The sequence below is a fragment of the Gorilla gorilla genome, chromosome 6 (assembly GCF_029281585.2).
Source record: "Gorilla gorilla gorilla isolate KB3781 chromosome 6, NHGRI_mGorGor1-v2.1_pri, whole genome shotgun sequence".
Lineage (NCBI taxonomy): Eukaryota > Metazoa > Chordata > Mammalia > Primates > Hominidae > Gorilla > Gorilla gorilla.
In genome coordinates, this window is record NC_073230.2 from 103644097 (window position 1) to 103668689 (window position 24593).

At 32.7% G+C, this 24593-nt stretch overlaps 1 protein-coding gene across 2 annotated transcripts in view; it reads left to right on the forward strand.

Annotated features, from left to right (window-relative positions):
• SEMA3D (semaphorin 3D) overlaps positions 1-24593 on the forward strand; it is a 191827-nt gene that overhangs the window by 51528 nt on the left and 115706 nt on the right. For both annotated transcript variants that reach the window (XM_019030326.4, XM_063708657.1), the window contains one exon: positions 13395-13585. In XM_019030326.4, the coding sequence (XP_018885871.1) occupies positions 13435-13585 (151 nt within the window). In that variant the 5' untranslated portion in view covers positions 13395-13434. The remainder of the gene's footprint in view (positions 1-13394; positions 13586-24593) is intronic.

The window sequence follows — 24593 nt, forward strand, 5'->3', positions numbered from 1 at the left end:
TGCTCACTTCTGAATTATAAGTACCAGTATGATTCATGTGCAAACCATAACCAGTTGAGGGAAAGGAACTATCCTAGTCTATAATAAGAAATAATTGTATTGAAAAGAAAGAAATAATTGTCATAATAGCCATTGTTTATTTTGCAAGTACTATGTAGATATAGATTTTAAAGTATATTAATTCAAATGCAAAAACATAGCAAAGTTGCCGTTACCTGCTAAATTTCAAAGAAAATCTTATCCTGGAAATGGTAAAACTGGAATTCATAATCAAGCCTGTCTGACTCCAAAGTTCAAATTCTTACCATTATCTCGTGGCCCTTCTCTACACACAGGGGTTTTCTAGGATATTCTCAAGTGATGTTAGAAAAAAAAAATGTGGTTCTAAAAACTTGCAAAAAGATACCCAGAATTACAAAGAATGTCCCTGAATCACTCAGTTATTCCTCCCGTTTTGGAGGGTATGAGTCTTTATAACATCTATAGTTCTTTCTAGTTTAGTCCCCACATTCCCATATTTTCCTTGGACACTTGGGGAGACACAAGGTTTTTGAGTTTTTATGATATTATACACAAGGATGCTGTAAAGAGATTTGAAAAGCTTCTCCATCATATGTCAAAGAAGTGGGCTGGTGAAGCAAAGATGAGACTGAGTTCTTCTTTCATTTATTTAATAAATAAATACTCACATCTGACTCCATACCAGAGACTGTGTTAAGCTTTGGGGATACCGTGGTAAGTGTAATAGATGTCCCGAATTCATGTGGTTCAAAAGAAGTAAAAGTACATGTTTCGGTAGATGGAGATTATGCTTGTTCTGGAAGGTACAAATGAAAATCTTGCAAGATTTAGGGAATGATCTACTTATCACTTGGAAATATATTTTAAACTGTGATTTTTATTATGCTATAACAACTCATGTTTTGAATACTCTAAAAAAGGACAGAAGTTGTAATTGAAACTAAATTTCTTGATATGCATAAACATTTTTGGTTATTACAATATCCAAATAAGCCTTCAAAAATAACTTTAGGTTGGCTTTCTGTCAAAACAATTTCTAAGTATTTATATCAGCTCGAAGACCTCCCTCGTAGACTTTTTCTTCAAACATATTTAGTAGTCTCTAGTTGAAAATTCTAAAAAAAATTTTTCATTCTGCCTTTTATTTTGTATAGTCTAACAATTTCCACATCCAATAAAGCAATTAAGTATGTTCTTTTTATTAGGATTTCAGTTTGGCAGTGCATAGGGGCTCAATGAATTAGAAGTTCGGAGGAAAATAATGTATTATTAATACTGCAATAGGGAACTTATCTAATTGTGCATTGAAAAACATGTACACAGTGGAATGAGAGTTGAGAATTTTAATGCCAAATTATACAAACACATTTGTAAATATGATAGGAGAATATGGGAGTTTCCAGACTTCCTTTTAAGTTTCATATTTACTTACTATCTTTAGAAAATACTTGCTATCATAGTCCATGTAAAAATGGAAGACTATTAAGCTAACATTTGTTAGAGCTAGCTATGTGCCAGAGAAGATACTAAGTGCTTTCCATGCATTATTTCATTTTATTCTCACAACAATCATATTTGATAAGAACTGATAATCCTATTTCGTAGATGCAGAAACCGGACTTAAAGAAATTAAGTGAATTCTCTCAGAGGATAAAGTTGATAAGTAACAAAATAGAAATTACAACCAAACCATCTTATAGCCAGAGACTGAACTTTTAACCAGTAGGCTGAGCAATCCCTGGAAAATTCAAGAATTTTATCTCAGTTGCTATAACACATGGTAAAAACAAATAAGCTTAATTATTGAGGATTTTGAGAGACTATCTGAATTGAACTCTGTATTTAAAAATTCAGAACGTTGTGCTAGTTTTAGAACATCGTGCTAGCTTTCAAGTCAACTTCTGAGATCATGTAGTAAGAGGTATTATATTTTCTCCAAGAGGGAAAGATGTAAAAAATAAAAATGGAGAAATATCCATTGGCAGCTATATGTATGCTCAACCCAGGAATCCCCTGCTTATCCTGACTGAGGCACTTTTTAATATTCATGTAAGTCCAGTTTTTAAGATGTAGCTGAGGATATAAGGATGAGACTAAACACAGCTCAGAAACTGATACTACTATGTTGATAGAGAACTAGATAAGGAGGGTGATAAGGGTGGAGGGGAAATTAGATAGCACAAATATTCAACACATGACTTCAACAGAACAGTCATGCAAAAAGAAGAAAGAAAGAAAACATATCTACATAGGAAGACCAGAGAGGTTTTTTTTTTATAAATATGTGGCTGCCTGACAAAGAAGCTGAAATTTCTGGCACTTTATTAGTCTCAGTATCACAAGACAACACCCCAACTCATTCTATACGTATTGCATATGCACTGGGGAACTGCAAGTTACTTTCTGAACACGAATATATTAGTCCAGGAACTATTCCCTTACACGTATTAAGAGAGTGTAAAAGAGATGAATTCAGCATTAATGATAGAAGCTCTTTAATAAGATCCATATTATGCTTCTATATTGCATGTCCAGTACATCAAATAATGTTTCTAAAAGAGTTTTATGAGGTCATACTTTAAAATATAATAAATTCATGTGAAGGCATATATAAAGATAGTATAAAACTTGTATTAATTATAAGATGATATTTCTACATTTTATTATGTTATTTGGAATTATAGAATACATTGACATTAATTTTTAATTTTATTAATTTTTATTTGAGGACAGTAACGTTCATGCTAGAGAAACATTTCATCCTTATGCAAATATGTATTTTTTAATATGTTCTTTTAATAGTCCATGTTAGAACCACCAGAAATATTAAGATGTTCTAAGATACATAGTAGCTCTTTGAATCTGTGACAGAGACAACTTCAACTCTTGGTATGCTACAAATATAGTAATTTTGAAAACTGTTACAAATAATACTGGCATGTTTAAGATCTGAAATGGTTTAAAATGTTATTAAAAGTATTTTTTTATGTTTAACCTACCAAAACCTAATTCAATCTCAATATGATATCCAATTTTGCCATGTTTTAAGTTAGGAGACATTGCTTCACTGTTTTACGAGTTTCCATAGTCAGTAAAATAATTTTTGTTTTCTTGCTATTTATGAAAGTTTTGCTATGTTTGATATATAATCACAGGATATTATAAATGAAACTTGATCAAAAGTGTGTTTTATAAGCTGGTATGGATGTCTAAATATACTTGGTAAAAACATAACAATTTTAATGTAAGTAAAAATAGTTTCAAAAATTGATCATAAACAAAATATAGCTGTTTTTATGTAAAAATTATTTTAATTAACTAAAATAATTTCAGACATATGTTCAAAAATGGTCAGCAACTACTAAAATATAAATTATGTGAGGTTCCTAAGTGACATCATAATTAGGAAGAATAAATTTTAAAGAAAGCGGAAAACAGATAACATTAATAAAGAGTTTGTTAAAAAAACTTTACACCTTTAAACCATACTATACTAGTTGTAAAACTAAATACTAGGTGTGGGAATGGAGACTATAACACTGAATTAAGTCTCATAGATGCATAATTTTTTTTAAATTACAACCTGTTAAGATTCAATACAAAGGATATATTGAATTGCAGACATACATTATTGTTATACTTTGAATATACCATTGAATGTACTATATCTTCGTATTTCACAAGATCCACAAGATTTTTAAAATTTGTTTTCCCCTTTAGAAGCTAGTATCCTTTCTGGAGAAGGCATTAAGGGAAGCATACTTCTTTTAATCTTTTTAATCCAAGTAAAAATCTTAAAAGTCAAGTACTACACATATTCACCAATGTTTATTCTACTTTGATTTTAAAGTTTTATATGAAGTTATTGTTGATCAGGTATTTAGTTATTTTCTCTTTCTTGATAAATTATGTGATTTAATTTAAATGAGTAGCATTAGAGGTGCTCCAAATACAATTATGTTATATCCTTCATAATCAGATTCAAACCATCACTTTCATTCTCCCCTTTTAAACTATACAAATGGAATTTATTTGCTTGCTTGTTTATTTGTGTTTATGATCTCAAAGAATTAAAATTATTTTCTTCATTTGCTTTCATACTCTTGGATGTTATATAGTATTTTCCTGAAAACTCTGCTTTACAGGCCTTATAAACTGTACTTGTACTTTCAGATAATCATGAATTGTCTTTAAAACCATAATTTTCTCTTGTTCTTAAATCGAGTTTTAATAGAAAATTAAGACAAATTGAATATAATGATTTTTAAATGACTAACACTCATGGATCACTTACTGTGTACTGGGCAGGGTGCGGTGCTTTACATCATGGTTTCTTAGTCCTTACAACGAAGGAATCAGATACCCTTGTTATCCACAATTTCAGGTGAGAAACATGAGCCACAGTATGGTTAAGTAACTGGCCCATGGATAAACAGAAAGCAAGTGACAGACCTTGGCTTTTTGCCTGTGCGCTTAACCACCGTGCTAGTATGTTTTGACATGTCCCAGAAGAGTTACGGAAGATATGACCTGGGATATGTGGAGGTGTAGCTAAAAGAAACTTCTTTTACCTTGTATGACAAGTCATAATGGAACTTATGATATCAATTTATTTATAAAACTTATATATTTGTTTTAAGCTATTTTTAACTTTCTCAATAGCAGAGTTAAACTGAACATAGGAATATTTACTGAGTCAGGGATTCGAGAACTTTTGAATTTCTGGTAGAAGCTGGTAGATTATTTATAGCAAAATTCAGATTTCTGCTAGCGGTAACGATTTTCCAGACATCCAGCTCTTTTCTGGGCCAGAAGGCCCCAACAATGAGCATGTGCAAACTTATTCTATAATGTTTACCTTATAATGACACAATTAGAAATACAAGTGGGTTGGAACAATTGCATTTGAAGTATGTTAAAACAAGATGGAATGCATGAACATATGTCATTATCATTAGAAATATAAAAAACGTTCACTAGATAACTATTACTGCTAAGAGTGCTGGACAATTCTTTCATTTGTTGAAAGAAAAGCTGCCCTTTTTGATTGCATAAGTTATCATCAATTGTTGACTTTAAAATGTTAGTTATTACTAGTTGCTGAGTTTGGTCAAATACCATGAAATTCAAATCTGATATGAAGACTTGGTTCCTAATTTCCACATGTGATGCTAACTTCCTTTTACATGCTGCCTATTTGTGTTCCAGATAGCGTTATGCTTATGAAAATTATTTAAATTTTTTCTCCTATTTCCCTAGGGTGTTTACTTCCCTAAGGTGTTTCATTAAATACTGAAGAAAGAAACAAATAGTGTTAATAAATTTAGCACATCTTTTTTTTAAAAAAATATAAGGCTATATAGGATTCATTTAACTCATTATAAGTGTTTTGATCTTAACAGTACATGTGTTCCTGGAGAATTTATGTGAATATGAAACTCAAGGTCATAATTTTCCTGCTACATGCAGTTTTTTTAGATTAAATGTTTGCTGTTAAATATGGGCATTGCTGGTAGCTTTGATGGCATTTCTTTATCCGTTTATATAAAAGGTTAGGATTTTTATGAAGAATTCTTATATTGTCCTACAGCATACATCTCAAAAACGTAATTTAATTACTTCATAATTATTTACTGGTTTCCAATAGTTACAACCTTAAAATTCTAAACTAAGTAGATATAACCCCATGTTATAATTTAGTCTTAGTGTAGGAATTTATTGAAATGCTATTTCCTATACATAAGTGGTTGTGTATAAGCGGGCTTACATATTTTTACATGTTGGTAACTATAACTTCTGTATATTGTTTTGATGATAAGATGAAATCCTCATCTCACAGTCTGATAAGATATGTATTAAATAACAAAAAAATTTCAATTTTTCCTCCTTTGACATAACTAATTTTTTTCAGTAAATGTTTTTAATTAGAAAATTAAAATATACGTATGAAGATTGTGAAAAACATGACTACCACACGTCAATAAATAAAAAGAAATTCTGTTTTACAAATTTATCTGTCGTTCCTCTGTAGGTGTTGTGCTCTTCTCTTCATGCATGTCTGCATTGTTCTTACCTTAGAATAAGTGCTGCTGAAAGAAACACCATGATAATATTTTAAAATATAATAAAGTAGGTGAGGCACAGTGGCTCACGCCTGTAATCCCAATACTTTGGGAGGTTGAAGCAGGATGGTCACTTGAGGCCAGGAGTTCAAGAGCAGACCAGCCTGGTCAAAATAGTGAGACCCTATCTCTACAAAAAAAAATTAGCTGGGCAAATGGCACATGCCTATAATCCCAGCTCCTCAGGAAGCCGAGGCAGGTGGATCACTTGAGCCCAGGAAGTCCAGGCTGCCATGAGCTGTGGTCATGCCACTGCACTCAAGCTTCAGTGACAGAGTGAGACCCTATCTATCTCTAAAAAAAAAAAAAAAGGAAAAAAGTATATATATATATCATAAAAATATCTGTATTGCTTTGAAAAACAAGTTTCCAAGTACACAATTATTTATGCTGATACAGAGACCATGGAGCCACTAACTTGGTTATAAAATAGAATATTCTGTACATTTTATTATGAATGATCAATTTTTTAAAATTCAAATCCATTTATTCTTCACATAGGCAGAATATTTATAATATTAGATATAGATTATAAATTCTGGGGAAATATTAAATGGATGTATAATTCAACAGCTGAATGAATAACTGAATGTGAATTTCAGAAAAGAATAAATTAAAAATTTTGGATATTTGCCAAAATATTGCTTAGTTTTGATAAAAATGACATTTCTAAAAAATAAAAGGCCTTGACTAAATTACAAATAAGCATATCTCAATAATAAAAACATAGTTGGCCCAGTGCAGTGGCTGATGCCTGTAATCCCAACACTTTGGGAGCCTGAGGCAGGTGGATCACGAGGTCAGGAACTCGAGACCAGCCTGATCAACATGGTGAAACCCCATCTCTACTAAAAAATACAAAAAATTTAGCCAGGCATGGTGGCGTTCGCCTGTAATCCCAGCTACTCAGGAGGCTGAGGCAGGAGAATCACTTGAACCGGAGATGTGGAACTTGCAGTGAGCAGAGATCGCTCCACTGCACTCCTGTCTGGTTGACAGAGTGAGACTCCGCCTCTAAAATAAAATAAAATAAAATAAAATAAAAACATAGTTAATTCTTAGTTCATTATTCCAAGAAAACAATAATTTTCCTTTCATATTTTCAATAATTCCTACTCTGCTTTATTCAAGTCTCTTCATAAAAAAAAAAAAAAGCAGATATACCTAAGAGGCACATATCAGAATATTTGAGGTTGATGCTTTTGAGTTTTAAAAAACAACCAATTTATGTTTTGAGTGCAGACATTAAAATTTGACAAAATGTTCTACAATTCTCCAAAAGCATATTATAAGATTATCTTGGTCATGAAAAGTTGCATGAGTTAAAATGCTCCCGAGGGTATAAGAATTTGAAAAGGAAAATATTGAAACTTTGGGCTGTCGATTAATCTGATTTGAAGAAAGGTCAACTCTGATGATGTTGTTAGTACTTTCTCTGACCCTTCAAATTGATAAGTATCAATTGCTGCTTTGAAGAGCAAATTGATGTGAGATTTAGGATAAGGAAAATGAATATCAATAAAGTCATTCACAGTAATATTTTATTAAATTTTTATAAATGTGTTAACTTCAACAGTTTAGACCTTGGAGGCACTTTGTTTCTTTGGGACCTCTTTACAACTTAAAAATTATTTTGTTGTTACTGTTATGGTCAGGAAAAAAGGAAACCCACAAGGCTTAAACCTAAGAGATTACACACATATATTCTAAAATCTCACAATTGTATTATTTTCTGTTGAATTCATTAGAGGTAAGATATTACAGAATTTTATTTGGCTCTTAGTATATGGCTATAAGTCATGCAAACCCAAGTAAAATGTTAACAGTGTTGCTTTGTTGAACAGGGATTATAAACTATATACTCTCAGTGTATTTTAGCAATGCAAACATAATGTTTAAACTGCTACAAAATAAAAATGTAGGTACTGTAATTTATATTTACTGACAAATAGCTTAGCTCAGCTCTACAACTAGTTTCTGATGATAATTGTAATTTGTTTGGTGTGTGGAGAAATATCATTGGCCATCATAAAGAGGTTTGGAAGTAGATTAGCATTTAATCAAATATAAGACTCTTCATGATCTCTGAGGAGTCAGATGGCCTTCCAGACTCCTTTAGAGTATATCAATTGATGGAGAATTCATGGCATCTGAAGACAATGGACAATTAGTCTTTCAACAAATACTTGCTATCTTACTAAAGTAGTAGGATATTTTATATGCCTATTAGAAAATACACAGAAGGAAACTTAGAAAGGAAAGGATAAATTTATGTGAAAGCTCTAGCATTCCAAGCTCTTTTCCTGTGGACCTTTTCACATACCACTTGAATCCTACTTTGATATTATTGCACTTGATCAATGGAATAAATAATAGCCACCTGTAACATAAAGCTTCTCTGTGTTTGCCTATGTTACCCCTTTGGCTTTCGAGTTTTTTTCTATAATCCCTCTTTGTTGTGCTGTCCACAGCCATGCCAGGAAGTAATGTTACCAATAATTGATCAGTCATGTGCACCCTACAGGAAAACCATCTAATCAAACAATAGCTCAAAATAGGAGCAGCAATTTGGCAAAAGTGAGTTAATATAGATATTGCTTTTAATGCTGAGATAGGCATATTTCCTTGTGCTTTCTGAATTGGGTAAAAAACATTCTCAAGTGACCTTATATGTACCACTAAGGTATAAAGAACAAAGAGCTCTTTATAAAATTAAAAAATCAGGGGTTCTTTCCTTCCCTTCCCCAACCTACACACACACACACACACACACACACACACACACACACACACGACACACACACACACACACACACACACTTGAGAAAGAATCCTAAATCTAAGTGTTCTAGATTTTCATGCAAGAAGACTTACATATTTTAATCATTGTTCTGTGCATAGAAGCTACTTTTTCACATTAATAGTACCTGATCCTGGCTTAATGACTTTTGGAACAAATGCATATGAATAAATAAAGCAAATCAATGAAGTTCATGTGTAAAATTTCATATCTCTTGCTCCTCAAATAAATTTTACCATCCATCTAGTAAGTTCTGGACTCTGTGTTCCTTAGGGAAATGGCACAAGGCCTTCTTGAGGTTAGATTATGCATTTGGATCTCTGATTTAGTGGAACAGTGTGTAAAAGTCTCTCATAATCAGAAAACTCCCTATTGGCTCCACATCTGAAGATTCCCAAGAGTGCTGTTTCTATCAGGGAGCATCTGGAATAGATTATATGCAGTTAATTGGCTCCAGGTCAAGCTTGTTACGGACAGTAGCATGCAGTATAACCTATGCATTTCACTAAATCCACCCACTTTTGGTTAAATCACACCTACTTCTCTCCATAATTCATCCCAGATGCACAACACACACACACACACACACACGAAGACAGCAAAATATCAATAGAGTAGGAAGGAGGTTGTTGGCAAGACATTTAACCCATAAATTATCTCAATTAAAGGATTAACTATTGAATTTATAGGATTGTTGGGAAGAAAAACAAAGAATCAGGACCAGTAGATTGTAGGTCTTGACTGTTTTATAGTAGAAAAATATATAAAGGCTTTTAAGTTCCAGCAGTTTCACCATTTTTACTTTATTTTGTTCCTCCAAGTACAGGTTCAGCACACGTGGGCACTTCTCAGAATGTCTTAGTAGTAAGGAAAGCAGGGCTTTGATTTTTAACTTATTTAACAATATTAATGAGTTTGGTTACAAGGAACAGTGTCACTACTGTTCATTGAAAACCAAAACATCAATCTTCTTAACTTACGATGTTAGAGGCACAGGGCATGTCTTAGCGATTAATGACCAGTTGGAGGAGTAGGTATCTCAATGCATAGCCAAGGGCCATTAACCCCAACTAGTCATTAATTCCCAGGAAATGTCCTGCACTGAGGTCATTATTGCTAACAAAATGCACATATGGAAAGTTCCCTCTTTTTTGCCTATGTATATAAACATACATTCACGTTACATGCATTGTTACATGTCATAAAAAGGTATTTCACATGTCCAGAAGCTCAAAAAAAAAAGTGTAATGAGAAATTTAATATACTCAGTCTCTGCATTCATTTTACCTTTCACTTTTTTTAGAGGGTATGGGTAGGAGGGAGAATACATGTTTGTATGCCACAGCTGTGAGTCTGCTGCAATCAGATATCAGTGCTTTGCTAATAATGTGAATACAAGAAATAATGGAAGGAACAGGATAATGCGATTGGAGAAGCACTGATGAATGTGGTGGAACAGCACACTTGATCAATACCAAAAGGCAGTACGAAGTGATCATATGCATTGTTTTGAGTCCTAATGTATTAGGCACCAGAATATGCAGAGCCAAATTTAAGAGTTAGCCCAAGATTCTCTTTGGTGTCCTTCTGTTCTATGCCACTGAATTATGCCACATTCTCTTCCGTCTCATAGCCATATAACCAAGTCTATCATGCAACCTGCCTTGCTGTTCAGGAGTCTTTAACAAGGTTTCACTGTTTTCTGGAACTGTCTCTGTTTGCTTTTCCAGTCTCTTTTCTCTGTCCTCCATGAAAGTATACTTGTCTTGTTTAAGCCTATATGATACTCCTTTGAGTTATCTTGCACAGCGTATCATAAATGTCTCCATTTTAAATTTATTTTATGGTACTTTATTGTGTATAATCAACCATTCCCTTCAGAAAAATAATCTTATTCATTTCCTCACCTTATAAATGGTCAGCGATTAGATATGATGCCAATGGCTGATAAGAATATATGTAAGTGAATATATGTTGGATATATTCAAATACCATCACAAGTTATATAAATATATCTTTATTAACATATAAATATATGCATATTTAAAACTTGTATTGGAATTTGTATAAAAGCAGCAAGTTTTTAAGGAGAATCTGTAAGTCAAAGAATACTGGTATTCTAACTAACAAGTTAAAACTAACTTTTAAAACTAACAAGTTGCAAGAATGCATTGAGATTGAATGATTCAAAACTCATATATTCAAATCTAATCTGATAAATTTTTTTTCTGTAGATCAATTAAAGTGACTGTTTTGTGGCAATGGCATTAATGTGTTCCTACTGGCAGTTAAATAATATAATTTTTAGGACTTTATTTTATGTTATTTTTTAAAAAGGCTTTATTAGTGTTATATATTAAAATTAGCATAATTGAAGTGTTTAAAACTAAAATTTTCATAAAGGGCTGCTGATGGTATAGGTCTTTTTGGTCAGAAAGACATTCCTGTTGTCTCTCAAATTTTATTTAATTTAGGTGAAAAGTTCAGGAAATGTCAATTAAATGTGAATAAAATATGCAATATTTGTTATATTTAATACAACATGATTGAAAGAGAATCTAAACCAATTTATTTGCATATGTAGTAACCTTCTAAAAGAAGAATTAAATGTTGACAGATTATATACAAAGAATAATTTAGTATTCCTTATAGGTGTCTTTGAATGTAATGAAATGTAATGATTGATGAAACAACTTATTAAGCACTCACGTTTAACATTTCATGAAGAAATGCAGCATAAAATTTGAAGTCTATCCTTAAATGTTTATCATGTATAAACATAACACACATCAAAATTTGATTTTATTTTACTTCCCAAGACTTGACTTAACTACTGCGGTTTAAGGTAACTGAAATCTTGATATTCAAAGTCTGGGAGACATTTTAATACACTGAAGAGCTGATCTCACTTAAGAAAAATTCAACCCTTATTAGGCCTTCTCTTAAAACTAAACAATATAGGCATAAAATATTTATTTTGAATGTTAACTAATTACAAAATTACTTAAAGTCTAATGCTTTTTTTATTATGATCAAAGCTATCACCAATAAATCTATCATCAAAGAAATTATTGGTTCTGTGGCCTATTTCCTAGTAACAGCAGTAAGTTAATTAACGTGGAAGAGAAGTTGAAGACTGTGGCAGGAGCTGAAGATCACTAGATTCTACCATAATGCAAAGCACCGGAAGACTTAGGTGTGAAGAAAGCAGACTCTAGCTAAAGTCCTGATCATGTGTTGATTTGATCCATCTCTTACTTGCCGTGTACCCCTGGAAGAACTATTTAACTCTGTACCTCAATTTTGTTTCATCGGTGAAGTGAGATAAATAATTACCCAACCTTAATGGCTGTTTTTAAATTAAATCATTTAATCTATGTAAAGCAATTTTAAAAAAGTATTGGGAACATATAAATGCTCGATAATATGATTTGTAATTTTTGTTACCAGGCTTAGTTTGGAATACGTGTTTTGATTTACTCTACATCTTACAGAAAACAACCAAGTTAGCCTATTTTATGGCAACCCAGTTAATTACCACCTCCTCCCTCTTATAAACCTTTATATTTTGGAATTTGTTTTTCTATTCATTACTTCCCTGTGTGGAATAATACAGGTTTCAGGTAACATTGCATTGTTCCAGGCCTAACACCTATACTGGGGCCCTGACCTAATTAAATTTAGTTTCTCACATTTAAGTGTAATTTTTAGATGTCTCTAAACTCAGAAACAAGAGAACTTGTCTCAAAATGACAACTTTTGTCTGTTTTAGTTGGTGGATCTTTTCATTTGGGGATAATACGGGGCACGTATAGGCTTCTACCAGTGAAAGTGGTCTCGTCTGATCAAATAATTCAAGTTTCGACAAAAGTTGGTTCTTCAGATATTTGCTTAAACAAAACACAAAAACAACTTTAGTCAAGGAAAAAATGTTAAATAACAAAATAGTTTAAATTCTTGTGGTGCATTTATTTCTACATCTGAGCAAAGCCAGTCCTTAATTTTATTCCCCAGTTCTGATTCATTTCTATAAGAGTAAAACAAGAGCGATGGGAAAATTATTTTTAAAAATCTATATACATTCAGAACATTATAATTTAGTAAGTTGAGGAAAGTCTACCAATTGTTATCTTAATAGTTTTTTTTTTTTTTTGTACTTTAAGTTCTGGGATACATGTGCAAAACGTGCAGGTTTCTTACATAGGTGTACACGTGCCATGGTGGTTTGCTGCACCCATCAACCTGTCATCTACATTAGGTATTTCTCCTAATGCTCTCCCTCCCCCAGCCCCCCAGCCCCCAACAGGCCCTGGTGTGTGATGTTCCCCTTCCTGTGTCCATGTGTTCTCATTGTTCAATTCCCACTTAAGAGTGAGATGATATGGTATTTGGTTTTCTGTTCCTGTGTCAGTTTGCTGATACCTTAATAGTTTTTTTTTACTCTTTTTTAGATTAAATTAACACCGTTTGAAAGAGAACATTGTTTTCATCATGAATGCTAATAAAGATGAGAGACTTAAGGCCAGAAGCCAAGATTTTCACCTTTTTCCTGCTTTGATGATGCTAAGCACGACCATGTTGTTTCTTCCAGTCACTGGCACTTCGAAGCAAAATATTCCAAGACTCAAGCTAACCTACAAAGGTAAATATATACATATTTTCTAAATTGTTTATTAAGATTTTTAAATGTCTTTTTTGATTGCTACATTTTTTCTTTTTAGAAAAGCATATTGACTTCTGTGAAATGTTTATTATGTTGGCATCAGTTCATAAAAATAGAATTATAGAACATGAAGCCCAATTACTCATTTTTGTGAGGAAAAAGATGCTAAAGCTATTCAAGTACCCTTTTCAGCCCAGTATTTATAATAATCAATTTGATCTGCAAGTGGTAAACAGTTTGGTGTTAAAACAAATAAATTCCTAAAAATAGAAAAATGTTAACAAATTTCACATAACTCTTACTAGTTTATTCCTAGTTAGAGGTGATTTTTTTTTAAACACAGTAAGGTATCTTCAAAAAGAATTTAAATAAATTCCTAAAAATAGAAAAACGTTAACAAATTTCACATAACTCTTACTAGTTTATTCCTAGTTAGAGGTGATTTTTTTTTAAACACAGTAAGGTATCTTCAAAAAGAATTTAAGACAGCAGGATAGCTTCAAGTTCTCAACTATATATGTATTTGGTAATAGAAAAAGACAATGTGAAAGGTTTAAATATAAAAAAGATGAAACAATTTTCTAAGAAATGAAATCTGCTAAGGTAGTTGTTTTTAAATGTTTGATATAAAAGCAAAGTTTATATGAATTATGGTTGGTCATCTTTGTGTGTGTCTGTGTCCAGTTTCACGCCCAAATAGTTTTTACTTTAGTTTTCCTTTTTGATGTACTCTGGGCTTCATTAATACCTCAAGAAATAAAAGGGATGTAGGGAGAATAAAACTTCTTTATTCTCTGTGATAGGCAAAAATTATGCTGGCAATTTGAATATCCTCTGATATCTTTAAGATGACATTTTATAGACAAACGAAATACCAATAATAAAAGCAAATTGGATGTCAAATCTAAGAGTGAGTTGAATCAGCACATTATATCCATTATACATTTTATATGTTGGTATTTGTACAGAATATATGTCATGTATTAAAGAGTTAAACAGTAATTTATGTATTTTTGAGTTCTTATGTATTTATATGTATCAAACTCATTTAAATTGGAAGTATATTTTTTGGTAATCTAGGATGTTTTTATCTGGAAAAATTGATCACATTATGAAATATCATTTATTGATGTCTTATTTAATCAATAATTAAAACCATTTTTTTTTTTTTGAGATGAAGTCTCATTCTGTTGCCCAGGCTGGTGGGCAGGGCATGATCTCGGCTCACTGCAACCTCCGCCTCCTGGGTTCAAGCGACTCTCCCACCTCAGCCTCCTGAGTAGCTGGGATTACAGGTGCCCACCACCACGCTTGGTTAATTTTTGTATCTTTAGTAGAGATGGGCTTTCACCGCGTTGGCCAGGCTGGTCTCAAACCCCTGACCTCAAGTGATCTGCCCACCTCAGCCTCCCAAAGTGCTAGGATTATAGGAGTGAGCCATCTCGCCTGGCCATAATCGATAACTAAAACCTGTATTTGAATGTCTTCCATTTCTTAATCATAGATATATTCAATTTTCTGTCATTCCCCTAAAATTATCTTAGTTTCAAGTGAACATTAACAGTTTTGGTAAGGTTTAGGCTATAAATTAAAAACAAAGTCAAGGCTTTTAACCTTGCCAGTATAAATAGTATTGAATTATACCTTCTTCCATAAGCAACTATTCAACTAGATAAACTACATGAAGCAACTATTTTTAGATATTGAGCAATAGGCAGCAAAGATGAAAGAAATAAACCACCAGTGGTACATGCCTATAATCCCAGCTATTCAAGAAGCTGAAGCGAGAGGATTGCTTGAGCCCACCCAGGAGTTTGACTGCAGTGAGCTAGGACTGCATCATTGTATGCAAGACCCTGTCTCTAAAAAAAATAAAAATAAAAAAATAAAAAATTCACTTAATGGTGCGACTCGGAAAGGGTTTGGGGCAAACGGGGAATTTGTGAGCTGAGCCGAGATATTGAGCTGAAATATTGGAGGTCAAGGAGTGCTGAATGATATAGCAGTTCTGCCCACCCAGAATTTTAAAAGTTTACCAAACCTGGGGCACTCAGGTGACATGCCGCAAGGGTCATTTTGTTTTTTAATTTTTATTTTAAGTTCAAGGGTGCATGCCCAGGTTTGTTACGTAGGCAAGTTGTGTCATGGAGGTTTGTTGTGCAGATTATTTCGTCAAACAGGTATCAAAACTTGTACCCATTAGTTATTTTTCCTGATCCTCTCCCTCCTCCCTACCTCCATACTCTGATAGTCCCCAGGGTGTATTATTCCCCTCTAGGTATCCACGTGTTGTCATTGGTTAGTTCCCACTTATAAGTGAGAGTATGCAGTATTTTTTCCCCTCCATTAGTTGGTTAAGGATAATGGCCTCCAGTTCTATCCATGTCCCTGCAAAGAACATGATCTCCTTCTTTTTATGGCTGCATAGTATTCCAGGGTATGTATGTACCACATTTTCTTTATCCAGTCTATCACTGATGGGCATTTAGGTTGATTCCATGTCTGCTAATGTGAATAGTGCTGCAATGAACATACAAATGCATGTGTCTTTATAATAGAAAGATTTATATTTTGGGGGTATATACCCAGTAATGGGATTGCAGGTTCTAATGGTATTTCTGTCTTTAGATCTTTGAGAAATTGCCACACTGTCTTCCACAATGGTTAAACTAATTTACACTCCCACAAACAGTGTATGAGCATTCCGTTTTCTCCACAACCTTGCCAGCATCTGTTATTTTTGACTTTTTATATAATAGCCATTCTGACTGAATAGTGTGAGATGGTATCTTGTTGTGGTTTTGATTTGTATTTCTATAATGATCAATGATGTTGAGTTTTTTTTCACATGATTGTTGCCCGCATGTGTGTGTTCTCTTGAAAAGTGTCTGTTCATGTCCTTTGCCCACCTTTTAGTGGTGTTGTTTATTTAAAACTACAAAAACCCTGAAAGACAACCTAAGCAATACCATTCAGCACATGGGCAAAGAGTTCATGATGAAGTTGCCAAAAGCAATTGCAACAAAAGCAAAAATTGACAAATTGGATCTCATTAAACTAAGGAGCATCTGAACAGCAAAAGAAACTGTCAACAGTTGACAGTGAGTAAGCAGGCTTGAGTCAACAGATAACCTACAGAATCAGAGAAAATTGTTGCAAACTATGCACCTGACAAACATCTAATATAAAGCATCTGTGAGGAACTTAAACAAATTTACAAGGGTCACATTATAAGAGCTCAGCTGTTCTATTCCTACTGTAAGGGATACTTTAGTCCTGCCTTAAAAAACATGAAACTAAGTCTCAGAAGGATTGAAATGATCTTCCAGTAAACTCAATATCTGCCAGAAAAAAATCTCAACAATTTTTAAAATAAGAAAACCCAAATCAACCATATTCTCAACAATTTAATATCCATAATGTCCAGATACAATAAAAACATACTAGACATACAAAAAAACAGGAAAATTTAATAACAAGGAAAACATGCAGTTAATGGAAGGCAAATTAAAGTGATGCAGATGTTCACATTAGCCGACAAAGATTTTAAAATAGCTATCATAAATATGTTCAAGAATTTAAAAGAAAACGATATCAAAAGGAATAAGCAGATATGGAATCTCAATAGATAAGTGAAATGTATTAACAAAAATAATGAAAACTCCAGTAATGAAAATTATATCTGAAATTAAAAACTTACTGCATGAATTAAAGATTGGAGATAGCAGAACAACATTCAGTAAACCTGAAGACAGAGAAATAGGGATCATCCAATAAACAGAACACTTGAGTTTTTACATGTCAATTTATAAGATATTCCATTAAACTGGAGCCATATCTAGAAAGTTCTTTTGTATTCCTTATGCTTTTTGTGTGACTATCATGGGATTATATCTTTAAATTCTTACAAGCTCTATTGTTTTAAAAAGATATATATATATTTATATCTATATCTATCTACAAAAAGATATATTTTTATATCTATATATCTATATGTATTATGTATATGTATCTATATATAGTATCTATATATATGGTAGATACATACATACATACATACATACATACATACATACATACATACATAGATACTCTTGCTCTGTCTCCCACGCTCGAGTACAGTGGCAAGATCTTGGATCACTGCAGCCTCGGCCTCCTAAGCTCAAGTAATCCTCCCATCTCAGCCTCCTGAGTAGCTGGGACTACAAGCATGAGCCATCAGGCATGGCTAATTTTTGTATTTTTTGTAGAGACAGAGTTTCACCATGTTGCCCAGGCTTGTCTCCTGGGCTCAAGCAATCTGCCTGCCTCAGTCTCCCAAAATGCTGGGCTTATAGGAGTGAGCCACCTTACCTGGCCAAAAGATAATCTTTAAAGCCAAAGGTTTTAGGTTTTGTTATGGCAGTTCCCATTTCTAAAACCAAAATGTAATTTGGATAACTATTGCTGTATAACAAGCCATCATAAAACTCATTCCATTAATAAAACAATTACTATATCCCTCAGTTTCTCTGGGTCAAGAATTTGGAAAGGCTTAGCTGGGTGGTTCTGGTTTGTACTCTTTAATGGAGTTGTAATCAGACGACGGCTGCAATTGTAGCAGTAAGGATCTGGCTGGCATCTCTTCCTTCACGTGTCCTCAGGTTTCTCCAAGGGAGTCTTTTCACTTCGGTAGTTTGGGCTTGCTCAGGGCCTCAAGTGCGTATGTTTAAACAAACAAAGAGGAAGTTTCATTGCCTTTTTATACCTAGCTGCAGAAGTTACATGGTATTGGTTCCAGAGTATTCTATTGGTTGCAACATGAGAAAGCCTTACTCAATTTTAAAAGGAGAGCACAAACACTATATTTCTCAATGATAGTAGTGTTGAAGTCACAAATGTAAGGAACTGTGGCATGGAAGGTATTGTGTATATTACTGTAAAACACAAACAGCCACAACTAACTTTTATACAATCTTTTACTTTTTATAAAAGACACCTATGCAAATCAGTGTGGAAAGCAAATGGTGCAGGAACAACTTGATATCAACATGGAAAAAAATGAACCTCAATCTTCACTCTATACCATACACAGAAAATGATTCAACATGGATCATAGACCAAAAAGTCAAAGCTCAAATACTAAAGCTTCTAGAATATAACATGGAATAATATCTTTGGAACCTCAGAGTAAGCAAAAATGTCTTAGGACACAAAAACAATAACCATAAATACTTTTTAAACTAGATATCAGCATAAGTGAAACAAAATTCTGTTTACCAAAGACATCAATAAGAGGAATAGGCAAGCTACAAAATAGTCACAAAACATATCTGAGCAAAGATTTGAATCCAGAATACATACATGCATACATACATATATACACCTATATAAAACAATTTATATAGGTATATATATATGTATTTATATGTATATACATATGTAAACATATACCTATATAAATTGTATATGTATATATTTATACATTTATATAAATATATATAAATATATAAATATATTATAATATATAAATATATAAATATATATTATATAAATTTTATATATATAAATATATATAAAATATATATTATATAAATTTTATATATAAATATATATAAAATATATATTATATAAATTTTATATATAAATATATATAAAATATATATAAATATATACATTTATATAATATATATAAATATATACATTTATATAAATATATATAAATGTATACATTTATATAAATATATAAATATATACATATATAAATTGTATATGTATACAATTGTATACATATGCAATTATATATACAATTTATATAGGTATGTACAGATATGTATTTACATATGTATATGTGCATATATACATATATAGTTTTATATATCTCTCTCTCTGAAACAAATTGATAATAAAAAACAAGTTTATATAGGGTAAAGTACTTATTCAGACACTTCACAAGTATATTCCTGGCAAATAAACACTTAAAAATGCTGGACCTCATGAGTCATTGGGTAAATACAAATTAATATTACAATGAAATACTCCTATATATCTGTTGGAATAGCTAAAAACATGAAACACTGACTATATCAAATATTTGTGAATCTGTGGAAAAATTTAAGCTTGGAAACATTGCTAATGCAAGAGTTAAGTTGGAAATATTTTTTGGTAGTTTCTTATACTATTAAACATGCACTTACCATTCATTTGAAGTTCTAGAACAGGCCAAACTAATCAATGGTTTAAAAATATGATAACAGTTGCCTTTGTTGTTGGGAGGCAGAGAGGATTGACTGAGAAGGGCATGAGAGGAAATTTTCTGAGAGTGTAGAAGTGTCTTATATCCTGATAGGGATGTTGAATGCCTAAGTGTACAGATTTGTCACAACTCATTAAATTGCACATGTAAGGTCTGTCCATTTGACTATATATAATATTGCCTTAAAAAGAAAAAGAATAGAAAACAAATATTAAAATCCAAGGAATAAAAAAAGATATGGAAAGTTTGAACTAAAGGAATTGAAGACATAAAAAGGGAAACTCCGGTTTCTTTAATACAGTGAATATCACAGAAACACTGCATTGACAAACGTGGGTAACGCAAACATCACACTTGCAAATAAATTTTAATAACTGATAATATTCACTGAAGATTCATATTGAGCAAAACATTGGCATAAGGACTGAGTGTGAATTATCTCATTACCTCGCTGTGAGATGGGTATTATCACCCCTTTCTTATGTATGAGGATACCGAGGTACTGAGAGATTGAGCAATTTGCCAGGGTCACAAATTTAATTCATGGTTCAACTCCTGAGTCAACCCCAGGCTACTTAGAGCCTAGGATGCTAGCCCTGTCTCGCTCACTGTAGACATAAGTATTTCTTTCCTGAGGCATTTACCTGTCATAGTGAATAAATATACAGAATCATCATGCTGATATTTGACCAAAACTGATTATGTGATTTTCAACTGTAAACATTAGATGAAGTTGAAGAAGATTACATGTACTCTTTAAGATCACTGGGTAGCCAAAAAGATTATTTGATTTTTGTAGGACTTTATGCCCTTGGCTAAACTTATTTTTTAAAGTCAATTGTGATAAATTGTCTTTGTAATCAAAATTTCATAGAAAAGTGATTATTAATATTAAATCAAATGTATAAATTATCATCTGAAAATAATAGCTTGTATTAATGTATGTTTTTGGCCTTAGAGCCAACTCTGTAAGGATTAAAAATCTTGTTTTATTTATCTTTCTCTAAATTTTCATTCATCTCAGCCCTTATTCTTATATATAAGGAGAATTGATATGTTTTTCTTGGATTAAACGCAAAAAGCTCTACGCTTTTGATGCTTCTTATATTCAGTATTCATTTCAAATTTATAATTTTTTCAGATGTTTTAGGTTGGCTGCATGTCAAAGGCTGGTAATCAGAAGCAGAGACTGAATGCAGGATAGAAATCCTAGATATCTTCCAACACACCCTCAGCACACACCCATACTTCCCTACCAGCTCTCCAGGGCTACTATTAGTCATTTCTAGGTTGTATGCTAATAATAGAGTAGTCGCCTTTGTTAAGAGAATTATTGATAATCCTTTGCTGCTCACAGCACACCATTTTAAGGAATGCTGAACCCTTTTAAAGAATGCAGAATCTTCATTTTGGAAATCACAATTGTTCAACGCTATGAATCGTATATTTCCCATTCACTTCCAAAAATTTCAAGTTTTCCTATCTACCTCTTCTTTATAAAATCAAGCACTTTAGAAGTAAAGTAGCTTAAATCCTGCCATACCACCTTTTAAAACTCTTTTCCTGAATTTTAAAAAGCTATGACACAAAAATAACCATTAATTTTGTGTTATGGTGGGGCAAATTGCTTATATACCACGTTCCTGCTTCTGAAGTAAGAATCACAACATTCCCTTGACATTTTCATTTTGTCTCTCATGACAACTTATTGACTTGAGATCAGCTGGCACTAACCTTTGCTTAGATAGTATTGAGAGTCTGAAAGGTTATTCTTGGGCACTAACACACTGGTAGAATGTAAGGTTAAAAATAATCAGCCAAAATAAAAAAAAAATATTGGTTTTAAAAATAATTAGCTTTTATGGGCATAAAATTAGCTTTGTTTTCTTTGCTTTCCATAATTCATACCTTCTCAGTGTAAACCCAAGTTGCAGGCAATATCTCTGGTAGTAGTTAGCTACTTGGAATAGCTGCAAGATAATATTAACGGATTTCTTTCCTTTTTTCTCTTTCTTTCTTTTTTTCTTTTTTTCTTTCTTTTTTTGAGACAGAATATCACTCTATCACCAGGCTGGAGTGCAGTGGCACGATCTCAGCTCACTGCAAACTCCACCTCCTGGGTTCAAGCGATTCTCCTGCCTCAGCCTCCTGAATAGCTGGGACTACTGGCGCGTGCCACCAAGCCCAGCTAATTTTTGTATTTTTAGTAGAGATGGCATTTTACCATGTTGGCCAGGATGGTCTCCATCTCTTGATCTCGTGATCTGCCCACCTCGACCTCCCAAAGTACTGGGATTATAGGCATGAACCGCCTCGCCCGGCCCATTGAGGAATTTCTTAAAGTATTTCTTAAACAACAATAGAGTTGTAATAACCATTTTATCCAAATAATACTCTTTAATGAAGACTTAACTTAGAACCTCTGAATCCATAGGAGCTTGGTTGTTTGGTTCTATCGTTGTGCAAAGAAATTTCCCTTCAGTTCATGTTGCGAATTATTTCATATTTATGACTACCAAATTTTTTTCCTGAGTAATAAGTAAGGAATCATGGAGGTCAGAATGTTCTATATTTCCAGGTTTCGTATTATATGATTATTACTATAAATATTGTCCTACAAATTGGGCTTCTCTTAGTGACTTCTACAGTTTACGCTGCAATTGTAAAAATAATTTTTGAGAGATGATCTTCTTAAATTGCACAATAATGTAAGTATTTTCTATCTCACCATCATCACTAAGGACTTTGAATGTGTTGGGGATATTTATACTCAGGAATCACTGGTGTCTGTAATGTTATTTGTTTGGAAAACTCCAGAAGATGAGATAGGTATAAGTCATCAGCAAGAAAAGTAACTCATCTAATATTTACCATATATTCACCCATTCTACAAATATGTAATAAGGAATCATTATTTACCAGGCATTGTTTTAGATAAAAGTCACTGTCTCATTTGAACTTATTTTTCAGTTAGGGAGACAAACAGTGAAGAAGCAAACAAACAGGTGAATATCATTTCAGATAGTGCTAAGTGCTATCAAGACTATAAAGCCAGAGAATGACTGGGCCCAGGTACCCTATTCAGACTTTATCATGTATAAGTCTCACAACATTGTTTTTATACCCATTGTTTTCATACCTATTTTATAGATAAGATACTTGAGGCTTAGACCCTGAATCTCTTGCCCAAAAGCAAAAAGCTATTAAATAGCACAACCAAGCTGTGTGCTTATATTTGTCTAGTTCAAGGCCCATGTTATTGTCAACTTGCCATGCCCTTGAGGAAAACATTGCATTTTCAAGAGGATAAATATTAAGATATAAAAAATAACAAGGTTTTACCGTTATTTCTTTAGCAGCAAGCTATTTTCAATAACTTCTAATAGCAGTAATTATGTTTTGCACCTCCAAGATTTCTTAAACGTATATTCATTGACAAGAAAAACTTCAAAATTCCTTTTTGAATTTTTATTTGCCTATCTTATAACTAGGGATTAATGTATCTGATAGAATGGTTCTTTGTTTAATCAGAATTTTCTAAAAAATGAATAAGTAAGGCTATATCTTTTTCTGTAATTTACAAATTATTTAGCTGTGAAATTAAGCATGTGTCTCAAGTAGAGATGTCAGTTATTAACTCATCTAACTTGTTTGATTTGTTTGATTTGTATTGATTTGTTTTGATACATCTAATAATATATATTTTATCTGGATTCAGTATGATATAGCAGTGAATTATTTAGCAAGATGGAAAGTGACCAGCACTATGGAGAAAAATGAATCAAGACAGGGAGCTCAGTAGTGGTGGGTATGTAGTAATCAAATATTGTGGTCAGGAAAGCGCTTACTGAGAGAATATTTTCACAAATGCTTAAGCTAGTCATGCAGATATCAGGAATATTTTTGCAGAAAGAACATCAAGTGCAAACGCCCTGGAGTGAAAGTGTGTCTGGCATGTGTAAGGATCCTAAAGAAGATGGTATGGCTAAACAAATAGTGGAATGGGAGAAAGAAGAAAATTGACTAAATAGATAATTAACAGGAGAGAGGAGGGATTAGATCTTCTACTGCTGGCATTTAGTCTGAGTATTATGGGAATCCACTGGAGAATTTTGAGCACAGTCTGACATGATCTGACTCTCAGAATAATAGAATCATTCTGATTTCTATGTTGAGAATACACAGAAAGAAAGAGATCGAGAAATAGGGAGCCAAGTTTGAGGCTATTGTAATAATTCATGTGAGAATTAATGGTCTGTGGCACAAAGTGATAGGAGTGGATACACAAAGATAGAGCAAACAGGATTTGCTGATGAGCTGAATACAAAGTGAGAGAGAAGTCAAAGATGACTCCATGGCTTTTGTGGTTTTGTTTTGTTTTGTTGTGGTCTACAGGTGGAGCTACCATTAATTAAAGTGGGAAATACTGTGGAAGAAGTCATTTTGTGGGAAGATCAAGTGGACATATTTTGTTTGAGAAGGGTATTAGACACCTAAGTGAGATGCCAAGAAGGCATTTGAGTACATATATAACCCTGAAGTTCACGGAGATGTCAATTGGAGATATGAGTTTGGCCATTAACATATAGAAATTTTTAAATCTACAAGACTGTGAAATAATTAAGGGATGAAGCAGAATTCAAAAGATTGGCTTCTGGTATACTATCAAGTCAGGAGATCAGAGAAAGGAAGAATTAACTGCAAAGCGAACTGAAAAGGAATGCCCAGGTATATAGGAGAAAAATTAGGAGT